Raw genomic sequence first — 18,414 nt, 5'->3', positions numbered from 1 at the left:
TAGTTACCAATTATCTCCCTATTTTAGAACAAGATAATATTCTAAAAAATATTGTTCATAATGGCTGCAGATTTTCTGCAAAATGCCCTCCTAATCTACAAACCATTTTAGCACCTTCACATGTTCAGGATAATACCAATAATAATCCTCAATATACCTGGCTACAACTGAAAGGCTGTTTTAAATGTGGTAGCAACCGTTGCGGATGTTGTGCATTTATGAACCAGACTAAAGTAATTAATGAAAGCATTGTAGGTTCTGCATATAATATCTCTTCTTTTATCAATTTCAATACTACATGGGCAATTTATTACATACACTGGACCTCATGTAATTTAGGCTACGTTGGATGTACTACTAGACGCATCAAGGATACGCACCGGCGTATAAGAAGCACCCAATTCTAAAAAATCTAAAAAAATAAAGATTTTGAACCCAATAGTGGTCTTCAACCTGCGGACCTCCAGATGTTGCAAAACTACAACTCCCAGCATGTCCGGACATTATAACGGATCTTTAAAATTGATAATTCTATAGTGTGAAAGGGGCCTTAGAGATGGAAAGGCCTGGGCACAAAAAATGGGGGCTGATGAAATGGAGCAGAGGTGTAGCAGCCACAATTTTAATGCTGATACTGCTATTACGTCATTTGGTATCACGTTATATGTGCAATTGGCGGTACGGCGAGGGGCCTGTCACCAAACTAAAAAGGTTCCCCTATAGTAGTGTTCACCAAACTGCGCACCTCCAGATAAACTGTCAGGATGGAAGTTGTAGTTTAGTAACAGCTGGGAAGCCACTGGTTTAGGAATATTATTTCTGAAAATCACAGATTTATAATAACTAAAAATTATTAAAATTACTAAAACTAAAATAGTAAAATTATCGGTTATCATTGACTTTATGAAATTATATTGTGCATTTATTGAGTAGTAACCCGTACATGGTTGTGATCCATGTAGTTTTACTAGTCTAGACACTAGTATACTAGATATTGGGGGAGATTTATCAAAGCCGTCTATGTCCCGCATCAATATAGACCAAACTACAGAGGGTTAGGCCAGTCTATTGTGCACCTAATTTATCAAATGTCGCACGGCTCTTGATAAATTCTGTGCACGGACTTCAGGATCTATGCTTTAGACTGTATATAAACCTGCTCCAACATGGTCTGACATTTCTGCGTACCTTCAGCTGAAAAGTCGCTATTGATCAATCCAGCAATCAATCAATGCATTTTTCTGTCTAAAATAGACTAGAATGCATCATGTTCTAAAAATCCTCTAACACAAAAGTCGCAAAAAAGTCGCACATATTTAGACTGTTAAATGGAAAAAACAGTCTGAATCCTTTGATAAATCTCCCCCATTGTGTATAAATTATTGCCCAGAACTGCTACTACTCCTGATCAGTGAGGTGAGAGAATTGTAACACGTTCTATAGATGATCTGCAGCACATCGTCCAATCATAGGCTGCATTCACATGCACATTGCAATACGGTTACCGTATCCGGTTTCAGTGAAAAAAACGTATGGAACCGTATTGCAAACCGCATGTACAGTGACCCCCGACCTACGATGGCCCCGACATACGATCATTTCAACATATGATGGCCTCTGAGAGGCAGTATCAACATACGATGCTTTTCTATGTCTGGGCCATCGCATAAACGGCTATCCGGCAGCGCTGACTGCTTCAGCTGCCACCGGATAGCCGTTTAAGGTGCTCCATGTGGTCCGCTGACGATCACTTACCTGTCCTCGGAGCTCCGGCGCATCCTCTTCGGGATCCCCTGCATCGTCGGCGCTCTCAATCGCCGTCATCACGTCGCTGTGCACGCCGTCCCGTCATCCAAATGGAGCGGCGTGCATAGCGACGTGATGGCGGCGACGGAGAGCGAGGATTCCGGGGAAGCAGAGGCCTTGCCGGAGCGCCGGAGACACCCGGGGATGCGGCGACAGCGAAGGAAGGCGACATCCAGGGCAGCGGTGACGGGCGGTGATGGGTCCGGAGCGGCGGGAACATGTGAGTCTAACCTCCAATACCAGTGGTCTTCATCCTGCGGACCTCCAGATGTTGCAAAACTACAACTCCCAGCATGCCCGGACAGCCGTTGGCTGTCCGGGCATGCTGGGTGTTGTAGTTTTGCAACATCTGGAGGTCCGCAGGTTGTAGACCACTGTCCTATACTTTACATTGCACGGATCCCTCAGCATACGATGGTTTCAACAAACGATGGCCCATTTGGAACGGATTACCATTGTATGTTGAGGGACCACTGTATAGACATTTCATAGAAAACCGTATGCCAACCGTAGCATCCGGTTGTGTACATTTTGCATCATTTACGGTTTTATCCATTTTTTTCCTGTCTCCAAAACCATAATCTTCTACGGTTTTATGTCCGGGTGAAAAACCGGATACAACCCGTATATGTTTTTTTTTAAATGATGGAACAGTACAGAACCGTATGTGTGTACGGTTCCATGCGGTTTGCACAATAAGGTTTCGCAGTTTGCACATGCGCAGTGCACGCTGAAATTTCTTCCCACAAATAGAACAAGAAGAACTTTATTTAATTAAGGACAAACAAAACCGTATCCGTTTTTTTTAAATAAAAAACTTATTAAACCGTATGCAACCGGACATCCGTCCTTATACGGTTTAAAACCGTAGAGAGGTCTATAAGGTTGTACACGGTTGTATACAGTTCGGTCCGGTTTTCAGACATACGTTTTTGTTTTTTTTTACAAAAAAACTGAAACGGGAACCGTATTGCAAAAACGAGATGTGAATGCAGCCTATACACAGTTCAGGACGCGTTTTTCAATGACTTTTCCTGTAGAATGTGTATGATCCGGAATAGACAGGGCAGCAGCTTCAGCATCACCTCAGGACAAAGGACAGAGAGCCGTGCACTGAGCCGCCTGTCAGTCAGCGCGCCCGATCACACCCCCGCCCTCCTTCACAACAACCCCCTCCCGTGCACATGGAACTGTCACCGAACGGCACCGCCCATCGCAGCCCGACGTCCAATCAGCGCTCCGCATCGCCACAGCCCAATACTACTCTACATCCGCTCAGCCAATAGGAGCCGAGCTCGTGAACGGGCCATCCAATCAGCGGAGGGCAGGCTCCCCGGGTTCGCCCAGCTGTGCCCGGCTATCTCATGCGGCGCTAGGTTGGCTCCCACTTGCTCACTTCGGAGTCTCGTTCAGTTTTTGTGTTGTGTTTAGTGTCAGCGCCATGAAACCGCAGCAGCCCTGAACGCACACAACGGAAACGCACCCACTGTTCTCTTACAAGAGCCCTGAGGGAATGGAAGTTGTGGGGCAGTGAGTGCCATGGCAGAGGGACCGGACGGGGCATGCGAGCTGTGCCCGGAGCATGGCCGGGGCAGGGAACGTAGGAGCGGGGTCACTGAGGTCAGCTTGGTGGAAGCAGCTAAGGCGGCACCCAGGAGGAGCAGCATCATCAAGGTAAGTGACTGGCACATGACTGGCATGATATTGGCTATATCAGTGTGTCCCAAGCAGTGTGCCTCCAGCTGTTGCAAAACTACAACTCCCAGCATGCCCGGACAGCCTTCGGCTGTCCGGGCATGCTGGGAGTTGTAGTTTTGCAACAGCTGGAGGCACACTGCTTGGGAAACACTGAGCTGTATGATAACACTCCTGTTACTGTAAGGCTGGCACATATCACTGAGAACACAAACTGGCATCAGTACTTACTGCAAGAATAGCAGTGTGAACTCTGCTGTATACAGAATAGGGTTATGTCACTCCACCCCATCTGTGCCATCACATTGCTGGGCAATTCCCTCCTAGGTATGGCGGGTATGACTACCTGTATCCCGCTAATCCTTTTATATGATCATGGTGCTGCTGCCAACACACCCAGGACTGGCATCGGAACAGTGACATTGATCGTTTCCCTCCTGGGCACCAAATGACAACGTGCCATTGCCTTGGCAGTACGTGTGGCTCTATAGTGTCTAGTGACATATATATATATATATATGACTATAGATAAAAGTAAGGGGCACATTCATCTCCTGGGCATGGAGATGTGTGAGCGGCATTACACCCCTGAAGCTGGCACAGTGCCCTGTACTTTTTGTGGTTATGTCTGTTGAAACGATTTTCCCCTTTAAAATGTGTCCTGACTCTTTATAAGCATCAAGGTCATGTGCACAATGGAGAGTATATAGTCATTGGTAAGAAAAATGGATAGAGGGCAAAACCGATCATGTTGGTCAGCTGTGGCACGCCTTAGTCTCATCTTCTGTGCCAGTCCGATTAGGACTTTTGAGCGCAATTGGTATCGCCAACACTTCTTGTGAGCAACAAGGTGACTTTCATTCATTATCAATACATGCCAGCAACTTTTGTTCTGTATATATATATATATATATATATATATATATATATATATATTAGCGACAGTGCTGGATTCTGATTGGCATTACTGGGCGCCAACAGCCCTTTTACTTATTGTTAGCAACAGTGCTGGATCCCACTTGGTACCCGTATGCACCACCAGCCCATCTACTGAGATGATCTACTAAGCTACAGGGGCAGAGCACATGTAGTAAAAAAAAAAAAGGGTGCTAGTGGGTGCTCCGCAGCAAAGGATATTTAGCTACAAGACTAGGACAGAGAACTGAATCTTTGCCTCAGGCGATGGAAAGTCTAGTTATTGTCAATTCTTGATTTCAGTTGGCATCAATACGCTTTACCAGTAGAGATGAGCGAACTTACAGTAAATTCGATTCGTCACGAACTTCTCGGCTCGACAGTTGATGACTTAAATTAGTTCAGCCTTCAGGTGCTCCGGTGGGCTGGAAAAGGTGGATACAGTCCTAGGAAAGAGTCTCCTAGGACTGTATCCACCTTTTCCAGCCCACCGGAAAGCTGAACTAATTTATGCAGGATAAGAAATCAACTGCCGAGCCGAGAAATTTGTGACGAATCGAATTTACTGTAAGTTCGCTCATCTCTATTTACCAGCTCTACTGCTGAATATGAGTAACAGTGCTGGATGATGATTGATTTTCATTGCCAGTGACTACTCCACCTGAGGGCAGACACCCGCCATTGTCACGTCCTCTGTCAATGCTTCTTAGCTTTGCTTTACTAGGAAGTCTTCCTTGATCCATCTTATACCCCAAAACTTCTGCACTCGTCTTAGTGTAAACTAACCTCTGTCTGAGATTTTCACTTGCAAATAGTCTTTACTCTCACTTTCGTGTAATCTGTGTCCGGACAGTGAATCCCTTGTTCCAGTCTCTTCTATACAGGTTAGAACTGGACACTGGCCGTGCACATAGTGGTGCTTGTGCATGCACTGAATGTCATAAGCGTGCAATGTGCCGTGCAGGACATGACCGCCCATAGTTAAAGGAAAAAACTTATTATTTTTTTTTTTAAATATCAACAGATTTGTAAATTGCTTCTATTAAACAAATCTTAATCCTTTCAGTACTTATGAGCTTCTGAAGTTGAGTTGTTCTTTTCTAAGTGCTCTCTGATTACACGTGTCTCGGGAACCGCCCAGTTTAGAAGCAAATCCCCATAGCAAACCTCTTCTAAACTGGGCGGTTCCCGAGACACGTGTCATCAGAGAGCACTTAGACAGAAAAGAACAACTCAACTTCAGAAGCTCATAAGTACTGAAAGGATTAAGATTTTTTTTAATAGAAGTAATTTACAAATCTGTTTAACTTTCTGGAGTCAGTTGATATATATAAAAAAAAGTTTTTTTTCCTGGATAACCCCTTTAATAGGGAATCCAGCAAAAGCTTTAAAGGGGGTTTCCACAAATGGTGAATCATGAATGATTAGATGATAGCTGTGTATGACCATGGTCTGTGCCTTGGTGTAATGTAGAAGCGACTGCTTTCTATTATACTTTAGTCTACAGCAGTGATCTCCAACCTTCGGACCTCCAGCTCTTGCAAAACTACAACTCCCAGCATGCCCAGACAGCCAACGGCTGTCCGGGCATGCTGAGAGTTGTAGTTTTGCAACAGCTGGAGGTCCGCAGGTTGGAGACCACTGCTCTAGAGGATCATAATGAAGATCCAGATCTACAGGAGAAAAGAAGATTTTTGCTGGCATTGCCCCGTTGTTAGCACCAATAGTAATGGCCGATTCTGCAGAGGAGGATGAATAAAAAATGATTTATTCAAATTTGGACAAAGCATCTAGAGAGGATAAATAGTATCATCTTGAAACACTTTGTCCGATATTAGATACATCGGGGGAGAGTTATCAAAACCTGTCCAGAGGAAAAGTTGACCAGTTGTCTATAGTAACCAATCAGATGTCAGATCTCAGAGGTCTCTTCAAAAATGAAAGAAGTGATCTGATTGGTAGCTATGGGCAACACAGCAACTTTTCCTCTGGACAGGTTTTGATAACTCTTCCCTCATCACCTTTTTATTTTCATCCTCTTGTCTGGAATCGTTCATTACTAACAGTCCTAAGAGTGGAGTAGTGCCAGTAAGCCTCTTCTTTTCTCCTGTAGATCTGGATCTTTATTATTATTATTATTATTTATTATTATTGTTATTATTATTATTCTTTTCAGCACCGGGATCATGGTCAGATGTAGGCAAATAAAGTGCTATCTGGTCTTGTGCTCATAGTGCAACACCTTTAGGCTGGGTTCCGAATTTCTGTCGGAGATCGAGTCGGCGGCACTAGGACTGTGCAGACTGCATTGCCGTCCCCATAGATGGCAATGCATTTCTGAGCAGAAATTCTGCTTGGAGATTCCGCAGTGTGTTTAATGGCACATATAGGGCCTCTTTCTGTTCCTCTTGAGCTTGAGCTGACAGCTGCTGTAACTTTAGCAACACTGCTGGGAGTTGTAGTTTTTCAGCAGATGATGATCCACACATGGCATACCGCTCCTGTGAGGCTAGTGACACACATTGTTTAAAGTTGTGGAATGATAAAAGCCCAGAATGCGTGGTTAACCACACATCAGTCTAGTAAACCTTGTGTACCCCTCCAAGCACCTGTTAAAAAGCTTTCTGTGGATGACAATAACCATGTGTGAGAGTTTAGTGACATTTCCATAGGCGGCTATTATTGCAATGCCCCAGTGTACTCAGTATACAGCTATCTGTTTGGTCCATTATAATGTATTATCTTATTAACGTGTGCACCCATCATATCAGCCATAACATTAAAACCAGGAGAATGACATTGGTTATATTGTAACAGTGGGATCTGTTAAAGAAGAAGCATCATGGAAAAAATAAGTTTTAGATTGCAGGGGGTCCAAGCGCTGGTGCCCCAGCGATCTCCTGTCTGGAGCCCCGACTCTCCTTCAAAGCGGCGCGTCAAGGAAGCGGGGGGGCTGCCAAGCCCCCTCTATATAGCTCTGTGGGAGAGCCAAAGATTGCCAAACAGCTCTCCGATAGAGCTATATGGAGAGGGCGTGGCGGTCCCCGCTTTGGGCGGGGGTTGTGACGCGCCGCTGTGAAGGTGAGCCAGGGCTCCAAACAATAGATTGTGGGGGGCCCCAGCGCTTCAACTCCCCCCCCCCCCCCGGAATCTAAAACTTTTATATATAAGTTTTCTTCCATGATTCCATGGAATATATAGACTGTAAGACAGCAAGTGACCAGTCAGTACAGGTTGATGTTTTTGAAGCAGAAATTTTTTTAAGAGAATCTGACAATGGTCAGATGACTGTGATGACTGATGACTAGGTCAGAGTATCTCCAAAATGGCAGGTCTTGTTGGGTATTTCTGGTATGCAGTGGTTAGTACCGACCAAAAGTGTTCCAAGGCAGGACAACCTGGTACCTAAGGCTCATTGATGAGGTGGGAGGTGAAGGCTAGTCTGTCTGGTTCAATCCCACAGAAGAGCCACTGTAGAGAAAATTTCTGAAAGAGTTATTGTTTGCTATGATAGATGTCAAAACACAGTGCAGATACAGATGTATATTGGGCTACATCGTGACTGATGGGTGAGAGCGCCCTCGCTGACTCCTGTTCACTGATGAAAGCACCTACAGTCAAAACTTGTCGGCAGAGCAATGGAAGAAGGTGGTCTGGTCTGATGAATCATATTTACTTTTACATCATGTGAATGGCTGGGACGTGTGCGTCACTTACTGCGTACTGACTACTGGGGTAGAAATGGCACCAGGATGCATTATGGGAAGAAGGCAAACGGGCAGAGGCAGCAAAATGCTTTATTCCATAATGGCAGTGGCCTCTGTCAGCAGGATAATGCCCCAGCCACATTACGAAAATTGTTCTGGAATGGTTTGAGGGACAAGACTAAGAGGTCAAGGAGTTGACTTGGCCTCGAGATTCCCCAGATCTCATTCCTATCAAGCATCTATGTGATGTGCTGGAAAAACAAGCCCAATCCATGGAGGCCGCACTGTGAGATTTAGAGGAATGGAGGGATCTGCTGATAACATCTTGATGCCAGATACCACATGATACCTTCGGAGGTCTTTTGGAGTGTGGGTGAGAGCGCTGGATATGGTGTCATGGATATGCCCTGTATGTTATGCAGTTTTTCACAATCTGTCACGTGCTGCCATTTGTATAAACAGAAATGTCATTGACATATGACCCCCCATGGGTTCACACTTGCACAGAGCTCCTTGCAGTTATTTGGTGGTGGAGAGCAGCTACAGGCACTCCCTTGTTCATTTATAAGACTGGATACAGAGATGTGTGGATGAGCTGCAGGAGAACCTGGAACTATGGTTTCTGGGGACAATGCTTGAGGATTTCTCTTCCTACAAAGGCCCATCTACATTTAAGAGTTAAAAAATTTGAGCAAAGTTTTGGATAAATTCTCCAAATTTATTCCTCAAGGCTGGATTCAGTTTTTTTGGCCATAGGCAGAAGTCACAGAGGGAGAGAAAAGTAAATCAAAAACTGTCCAATAAACTGTATGAATCAAACCTAATACTACAAACACCAGCACTACACCAACGCTACGCTATCCTGCGTAAGGGCCAGTTCACACTACGTTTGCAGTGTTATGGGTGCCAGATCCAGTTGAGGAGAGAAAACCGTCCGCTCCCGTACTCCAGCCGGATTTGGCTGGAACCCCATTCATTTCAATGAGCTTACCAGAGTCAAATGCTGACTCCGGTCGGCTCATTTTTGCCCCGTATTCGGTTCTCTAATCGTTATACCACTGGAATATCATTAATTTCAATGAGCCGACCGGAGTCAGCGTTAGGCTCCGGTCGGCTCATTGGAATGAAAGATATTCCAGCCGGATTGGGCTGGAGTACGGGAGCGGACGGTTTTCTCTCCTCCCAACCGAATCCGGCACCCGTACACTACAAACGTAGTGGGAAATGGCCTTTATTTTAGTAAATAGAACATATTTATGCATAAAATTTTTTTTTTTACGTTACTTTGTCTATATTGTGTTAAATTGTTTGCAGCTGACTGTACTCTCCTCTCTATAAGTATGAAGCAGAGATTTGAAGGGGTATTCTGCTGCTCAACATTTGGAACAAACTGTTCCGAATGCTGGAGCTGGCGCCGGGATCTCGTGATATAATCAAAAAATGCCCCAGGAGTAGTGCTAGGGTAATAATAACAAAACTACAACCAAACCCCAGACCTAGAGTTACACTCCAGGTAGGGGTACAAGGACCCTACAAAAAGCACCCTCCCTAAAACTTCACTTTTATTAGATATTCATGTTAAAATATTGGGGTATAACAAAAAAGGTTTAAAAACCCAGCAGATCTTGTCAACCATCTATTTGTGTTATTCTGTTTAGTGATACAGATAAGATACTGTCCCGTACCTGCAGTGCTACAGGACCTGTGCTGAAGACACTCTGCTGTATATTAAAACCATACACACACTGCCTCCCCTACATGTTTCGTGACACCAGTCACGTCATCAGGGATATGACCCCTGATGACGTGACTGGTGTCACGAAACATGTAGGGGAGGCAGTGTGTGTATGATTTTAATATACAGCAGAGTGTATCACACCCCCTCCCATAGACTTGCATTGAGGGGACGGGGCGTGATATCATGAGGGGGCGGGGCTATGACGTCACAAGCTCCCGGCTCCAGTGTTCGGAACAGTTTGTTTCAAACACTGAGCAGTGGAGTACCCCTTTAAGTAGAGAATATGGTCTAATATACGGCACCTTATGTTTGGTTCAGGGGCATGACTACAGGGGGTTCAGAGGTAGCTGTTGCACTAGGGCCCTGATGCCTGAGGGGCCCCAAAGGCCATTCTGGTGCATAGGGAGACACCATTCCTATACATGGCACATGATCAATGGGGGCCCTGTTGCCAATTTTGCACTGGAGCCCAGAGAACCAAGTTACAACTTTGGTTTGATTGTATAGAGCCATAATACAGCACACTTACAGGTGTGTATGGATCCTTACTATTCCTCAATGGCCCTTATTTACTAAGAGTGTTGTGTAGGTTTCTTTGTGGGTTTTAATTCCCTACAATTTATTTCCCACTGTATATTCTAAGGTTTCCCTACATTTTCTATTTTCCCTACATTTTGCTTTTTTTTTTTACACTTGCTCTGATCTGTAGGGTTTTCCTCAGCTCAAATCCACCACATTTTATGTGGAAACCTTAGTAAATATGTTGGGATTTTGAGAAAATGTCGGGGACACGCCCCTTTTCCCGGATGCCACGCCTCTTTTTAGGGTTTTCTTAGCATAATGAAGACTTAGTCGGGGTTTTTTCAATTCTGGCGCAAAATCTGGCGCAGGCCGAATTTCTGGTGCAATCCGACAGAACCTGGCGCACACCCCGACAAAACATGTCGGGTTTGCAATAGTAAATGAGGGCCAATGTGTCTCTAACTCTGTATTTAGAGGCATTCTTCTAGGAGGGAATAGTCCCACACAAATAGCAACCATATAAGCCTCAGTTTGCTGCCGAGATCTCACATTAGAGCGGATAGACTGAATTGCTGCAAGACTACAACAAACCAAGTGCAAATACATGTGCTGTCTGCTGCGGTGTTATTGCAATTATGGTCTTGTTAGTAAATGACTACACTTATTACTACATAAAGGTTTTTACACAGGTATAATACAGCCAAATGGTTGTGTCCGTATTACCACTGCAGGTCCTGGCCTGCCTGCATTTCTGATGGACCATACTGACAGCTATCACTTGGGATCATCAGACCTGTGATCAGGTCGTGATATTAACACAAAAATACGGATTCCCTCATTCATGGGCTTTTCAACCAAAACAACCTTGTTCAGACGAATGGAATGTTTTTTATTTTTATTTTTTAAGTTTTTAGAAAATTTTGCAACAAATTTGCTGTGTGTGAATCTAAAATCCATGAGACCTGTTTCGGCTTTCGAGCTCTCTAGTTATGAAGTAGCTGAGATAGTTTCCTCACGCCGCTGATAATTCGTCAATGCTTTTTAGTTGTATATTTTTTTAGACGAGGGACATGGCACGTGGTATGAAGTGTTGTCTCTGCTAAAGACAGTAGGATGTATCTGTGCCGGGTGTGTAATGTGTAACAGCCTTTTTATTACTCCTAGGGAACCCTTACAACCTGATATCGGTATGTTATATACAGGGCTGGACAGTGGTGGGAATAGGCTTGAGTTGGACTCTCATTGTTCGTGTATAGAAGCATTCTTTAAAAGACTTGATGGAAGTCACAGCTATAAGTGGAGAATTTCATTTTTTTCTCTATTTGTTTGGCTCTTAGACAGACAGCAGACTAAGCAGATCAGGACGGATCCACTCACACTAAACCCAATAAGATTAGCTTAGCAGAGCTGTCAGGTATGTGACCGGCAATTAAATGAATCAATAGCAGCTTTAGCCGGCCGCCCGTCACTGCTCCCATGAGGGCAATAAACATTAGTGGAGGGGTAATGCCGTGCCAGCAGAGACCTTGCACTTCCATGTTTCGAGGATGTTGAGAGATTTGGCCTGCCATGTTTATGCACATGAACTTTAGCCACACAACATTGATGACACTTTGTTTTAGGGCATACTCTGTTTTTACATAGAATATATAATATTGTATACAACTTTTATTGGCATTCCGTGAACTAGGGCTGGGCGGCATGACCAAATGTGTGTTTCACAGTATTTTTGTAACTTATGGCGGGTCCACGGTATATAACGGTATTTCATCCTCCTCCCCTCCCCCCTCAATTTTATTATCAGCCCAGCTCTGATAAATACTCACATGTCACCCGCAAGCACTGCTCTCCTCGTCTTGTTTGTTGCGGCCGCCGGCGCTGACACTTTATACTGTGCGGTATCCCGATGCCCGGGCTGCGAAAGGTAAACAAAATAAACTAACGCATGTTCCTACGTCGGTCTTACGCTGGGGGCGTGATCGTCGGACAGCCGTCAGCCTATCACCGCCCGCAGCGATGTTCCGCCTCGGCCGGTGATAGGCTGAGCCCACTGTCATGTAAGGAGCTCTGGCCGGCTTCTTACATGACAGTGGGCTCAGCCTATCACTGGCCGAGGAGGAACATTGCTGCGGCCGGTGATAGGCTGACGGCTGTATGACGTCCCCGTCCCCAAGAAGCAGGTGAGGCCGGTACCGGACCAACGGGAGGTGAGTTAAAGTTTATTTTTTGCAGCCCAGGCATAGGGATACCGCACAGTATAGAGCAGTGGTCTTCAACCTGCGGACCTCCAGGTGTTGCAAAACTACAGCTCCCAGCATGCCCGGACAGCCGTTGGAGTTGTAGTTTTGCAACATCTGGAGGTCCGCAGGTTGAGGACCACTGGTATAGAGTGTCAGCGCCGGCGGCCGCAACAAACAGGAGGAAGAGGAGGGCAGCGCTTGCGGGTGACATGTGAGTATTTACCCCGATGGGGACAGCGCTGGGCTGATAATTATATTGGGGGGGGGGGGGGGGGCAGAACAGCGCTCACGGGTCACATATGATTAGTTCCCCGTTGGGGACAGTGCAGTGCTTGGGTGATTCATTCCCGAGGGGGAGGGGCATGGGATAAAATTCATATCGTGCAGCACAAAAATTTCGGTATTCGGTATGAACCGGTATACCGCCCAGCCCTACCGTAAACTGTACTGACAAATGTGATGTATCAAATGTGAATCCTAACAACAGAAAAGTAAGAAGGTATCATCAGGTTCCCAGTAAAATGAAGGATTTATTGAAGTATAACTTCAGGATGCAATGGTTACGGTGACTGAAAAGCTTGGTGGTCAGTGAGTATTATCTTGAAGCATTGGTGACATAGAGCATTCTGGCCACCGAGCTGTGGAGCTGAGAATTCTTATGGGACAGAGATTTAGTACACACTCTGACGGGCAGATGGAGAAACGGGAGCTCTGCCTTCGTCACTTCTTCTGCTCTGTTTTCCCAATTGTTATAGGAAGTAAATACCCTAGCGATCTTATTCCTTTCTGGCAGCTGGCACACTTGAGAATGGTCAGGGTTAATCTTAGTGGCTTCTCAGGATATCACTGGCAGGAACCCCAGGGCCCGATAGCTCTTGATATGAAATGACTGGGCAAGTTCCAGCAAAGTGCTACAAGATTGTTGTTATGGGATCCAGAAATAGAAAGTCACAGCAGACTATGTGGAGGTGTATGGCTTTGTCAAAGCCCTCTCTGCTTCCATCGTTCCTCCTCCATCCTCGCCACCACCTTCTTCCTTCCACAGCCTTTGCTTTTCTCTGCACCCCTGGAGATTACAGTTGCCGCCGAGCTGTTATTTTGCTGATTACCATTATTATTTCCATACATCTATTTGCATACTCTCTTTTCCATATAGCGAGAGTGCTTAGCGCAGGGCAGCTTTTAACCCTCTCCTGCCCGCCTCGCTTTATGCAGGGATTGAGTTTTGGTCCAGAATACTAGTGGACTCTGTTTCTGACCTTTTCTTATGGACTTCTGTTCTCAGATGGCTGGTATGGAAGGGGTTAAGAGCCCCTTGTTTGAGGGGGGGCTGAGATATAATCAGATTTTCAGGCAGCTTTTCATTGCTGCTAATGAAATCCTCATGTACTGTGACATGGTAAAAGCCTATAGAATTAGGGATCACAGACACACTGGCTTTTTACTATTGTTTTTCCTTGAAATAACATTTTGTCGCTTCTATGGTCATTGGTAGAACATTTCCCACACTACAAGAGGCAGAAATATGTCTATCCAGGAAGCTCTAGTTCATTTTGACATTAGAGGAGATTAGCTAGATGGTAGATAAGGTATGTTGTGTGTACAACAGTTCTTCTACTGTCACTGCTTCTGTATTCATGATGACATATAAAGATGACTGGAATGGAAAGACTATTTGGAGCTACATTATACAGTGATCCCTCAACCTACAATGGCCTCTACATACAATAGTTTCAACATACAATGGTCTTTTCTGGAAAGTTGAAACCAGACTCAACATACAATGCTACGGACAGTCCAGATCTGTGCAACGTGTCAATGGCCGGAAGAACGACCAATCAGAATGGGCAATTTACTGGTAAAACCCCTGTATTACTGAAGTGTATGCACTGACTGATGTCTGGTAGCGCCCTACAGTACAGGGAGGAACTCTTTACCTGTACCAGGGATACCTGCTCCTTTGGACACCAGGTAAGGGCGACTCCATTTTACTTTTTTAGGACATTGCATGTACTGTACCGGACCCTGAAGAAGCTCCTGTCCTCTACATAGACCAGTGTTTCCCAAGCAGGATGCCCACAGCTGTTACAAAACTACAACTCCCAGCATGCCTGGACAGCCTTTGGCTGTCCGGACATGCTGGGAGTTGTAGTTTTGCAACAGCTGGAGGCTCCCTGCTTGGGAAACACTGACATAGACAGTGATTTACAGCTCCCAGCAGATCTTTCTTTCTTTTATATGTAAGGATTTGCTTTATCTATATTAGTTATTTACTTATTTTTCTTTAATTCTCACTTTTTCCTATTTTTGGATGACATTTTGGTGGCTTCAGAACCAATTACCAGGTTTCCATAGAGTTCTGGTCTCAATGTACAATGGTTTCAACATACAATGGTTGTCCTGGAACCAATTAGTATTGGAACTTGAGGGACCATTGTATGGAGAACGGTATTGGGACACCTTGAAAAATGGCGTTGCTGGGAGTTGTAGTTTTGCAAAAGCCGGAGGCACACTCTTTGGAAAACACTGGATTACACCTATATCCCACTCGAAATACATAAGCATTGATATATTATTATTATATATTATATTGTATGTGTATATACAGTGGTCCCTCAAGTTACAATATTAATTGGTTCCAGGACGACCATTGTATGTTGAGACCATTGTATGTTGAAACCATTGTATGTTGAGACCAGAACTCTATGGAAACCTGGTAATTGGTTCTGAAGCCCCAAAATGTCATCCGAAATAAAGAAAAAGTGAGGATTAAAGAAAAACAAGTAGATAACTAATATAGATAAAGCAAGTCCTTACATATAAAAGTAATAAAGAGCTGCTGGGAGCTGTAATCACTGTCTATGTCAGTGTTTCCCAACCAGGGTGCCTCCGGCTATTGCAAAACTACAACTCCCAGCATGCCCGGACAGCCGTTGGCTGTCCGGGCATGCTGGGAGTTGTAGTTTTGCAACAGCTGGAGGCACCCTGGTTGGGAAACAATGGTTTAAGTAGAGGACAGGAGCTTCTTCAGGGTCGTGTACAGTACACACAGTGTCCCAAATGGAGCCGTCCTTACTTGGTGTCCAAAGGAGCAGCTAACCCTGGCACAGGTAAGGAGTAGTACAGAACTTGTAGTTCCTCCCTGTACTGTAGGGGGCGCTACCAGACACCAGTCAGTGCATACACTTCAGTAATACAGGTGATTTACCAGTAAAATGCCCATTCTGATTGTCAGTTCCTCCAGTTGTGACAGGTATCACAGATCTGGATTGTCTGTAGCATTGTATGTTGAGTCTGGTTTCAAGTTACAATGGTCCAGAAAATACCATTGTATGTTGAAACTATTGTATGTTGAGGCCATTGTAAGTTGAGGGATCACATATATATATATATATATATATATATATATATATATATATACTTGTGTTACTAGGAGAACATGACATCTTTCTGTATTTCTTACTTTGCATGTATACTCTCTAAGGGTAAGTTCACACGGGTCAGAATTTTGTGTGGATTTTTCTGCAATAGCTAAGAAAAATAAATAAATGTTGATATCGGGACCTGTGTTATTCGCTGAGGATCTGTAAGTAATCCGCAGCAAAACCTGCAATATTTTATGACTTAAATGTAGGCTTTTTTGTTCCCCTTTGAAGTCAGTAGTGAAAATATGCAATAAACCTATGCTCAGTCCACAATAGAAAACACGTGCTGTGGAAATTTGCAGTGTAGTTAAATTCTATTGTTAGGCTATGTTCACACGGCGGAATTGCTGCAGTTCCACACAAATTCCAGCAATTTCGGTGGAAATTCAAGCCCCACTGACTTCGGAGGGATTCCACCGCGGGATTTCACAAAATATAAGACTGGTCTTATATTTTTGCAGAAAGCGGAATTCTATTGAAATGAATGGGCAGTAAATTTCGATGGAATTCTTCTACAGAATTTCGTACAGAAATTCCACCATATGAACGCCTTAAATCCTCAGCATTTCTAGCTCATGTATAGTTCCCTAAAGGGCCAATTCTTTTAGCATAATCCACTTGGAAATGCATCGCTGTCTATGGAGGAGCATGGTACAGTCTCTCAGTCTATGAGACAGCATGCTGTTAGAGGGTAGAAGGAGCATGGTACAGTCTATGAGACAGCATGCTGTTAGAGGGTAGAAGGAGCATGGTACAGTCTATGAGACAGCATGCTGTTAGAGGGTAGAAGGAGCATGGTACAGTCTATGAGACAGCATGCTGTTAGAGGGTAGAAGGAGCATGGTACAGTCTCTCAGTCTATGAGACAGCATGCTGTTAGAGGGTAGAAGGAGCATGGTACAGTCTATGAGACAGCATGCTGTTAGAGGGTAGAAGGAGCATGATACAGTCTCTCAGTCTATGAGACAGCATGCTGTTAGAGGGTAGAAGGAGCATGGTACAGTCTATGAGACAGCATGCTGTTAGAGGGTAGAAGGAGCATGGTACAGTCTATGAGACAGCATACTGTTAGATGGTAGAAGGAGCATGGTACAGTCTCTGTCTATGAGACAGCATGCTGTTAGAGGGTAGAAGGAGCATGGTACAGTCTATGAGACAGCCTGCTGTTAGAGGGTAGAAGGAGCATGGTACAGTCTCTCAGTCTATGAGACAGCATATTGTTAGATGGTAGAAGGAGCATGGTACAGTCTCTCAGTCTAGGAGACAGCATACTGTTAGATGGTAGAAGGAGCATGGTACAGTCTATGAGACAGCATGCTGTTAGAGGGTAGAAGGAGCATGATACAGTCTCTCAGTCTATGAGACAGCATGCTGTTAGAGGGTAGAAGGAGCATGGTACAGTCTATGAGACAGCATGCTGTTAGAGGGTAGAAGGAGCATGGTACAGTCTATGAGACAGCATATTGTTAGATGGTAGAAGGAGCATGGTACAGTCTCTCAGTCTATGAGACAGCATGCTGTTAGATGGTAGAAGGAGCATGGTACAGTCTCTCAGTCTATGAGACAGCATGCTGTTAGAGGGTAGAAGGAGCATGGTACAGTCTATGAGACAGCATGCTGTTAGAGGGTAGAAGGAGCATGGTACAGTCTCTCAGTCTATGAGACAGCATGCTGTTAGAGGGTAGAAGGAGCATGGTACAGTCTCTCAGTCTATGAGACAGCATACTGTTAGATGGTAGAAGGAGCATGGTACAGTCTACGAGACAGCATGCTGTTAGAGGGTAGAAGGAGCATGGTACAGTCTCTCAGTCTATGAGACAGCATGCTGTTAGAGGGTAGAAGGAGCATGGAGCAGTTTAAGAGACAGCATGCTGTTAGAGGGTAGAACAAGCATGGTACAGTCTCTGAGTCTATGAGACCGCATGCTGTTAGAGGGTAGAAGGAGCATGGTACAGTCTATGAGACAGCATACTGTTAGAGGGTAGAAGGAGCATGGTACAGTCTCTCAGTCTATGAGACAGCATATTGTTAGATGGTAGAAGGAGCATGGTACAGTCTCTCAGTCTATGAGACAGCGTACTGTTAGATGGTAGAAGGAGCATGGTACAGTCTACGAGACAGCATGCTGTTAGAGGGTAGAAGGAGCATGGTACAGTCTCTCAGTCTATGAGACAGCATGCTGTTAGATGGTAGAAGGAGCATGGAACAGTTTAAGAGACCGCATGCTGTTAGAGGGTAGAAGGAGCATGGTACAGTCTCTCAGTCTATGAGACAGCATGCTGTTAGATGGTAGAAGGAGCATGGAACAGTTTAAGAGACAGCATGCTGTTAGAGGGTAGAAGGAGCATGGTACAGTCTCTCAGTCT

The 18,414-nt window shown here is 44.7% G+C and overlaps 1 protein-coding gene across 1 annotated transcript in view; it reads left to right on the top strand.

The window, feature by feature from the left end:
- The first annotated feature begins 3,111 nt into the window (after positions 1-3,111).
- PLCL1 (phospholipase C like 1 (inactive)) overlaps positions 3,112-18,414 on the top strand; it is a 320,401-nt gene continuing 305,098 nt past the window's right edge. Inside the window, exon 1 of the mRNA XM_056533212.1 lies at positions 3,112-3,480. Within this exon, the coding sequence (XP_056389187.1) occupies positions 3,346-3,480 (135 nt within the window). The 5' untranslated portion in view covers positions 3,112-3,345. The remainder of the gene's footprint in view (positions 3,481-18,414) is intronic.

The sequence above is a fragment of the Hyla sarda genome, chromosome 8, assembly GCF_029499605.1.
Source record: "Hyla sarda isolate aHylSar1 chromosome 8, aHylSar1.hap1, whole genome shotgun sequence".
In the NCBI taxonomy this organism is placed as follows: domain Eukaryota; kingdom Metazoa; phylum Chordata; class Amphibia; order Anura; family Hylidae; genus Hyla; species Hyla sarda.
This window is presented reverse-complemented; position numbering and strand designations above follow the sequence as displayed.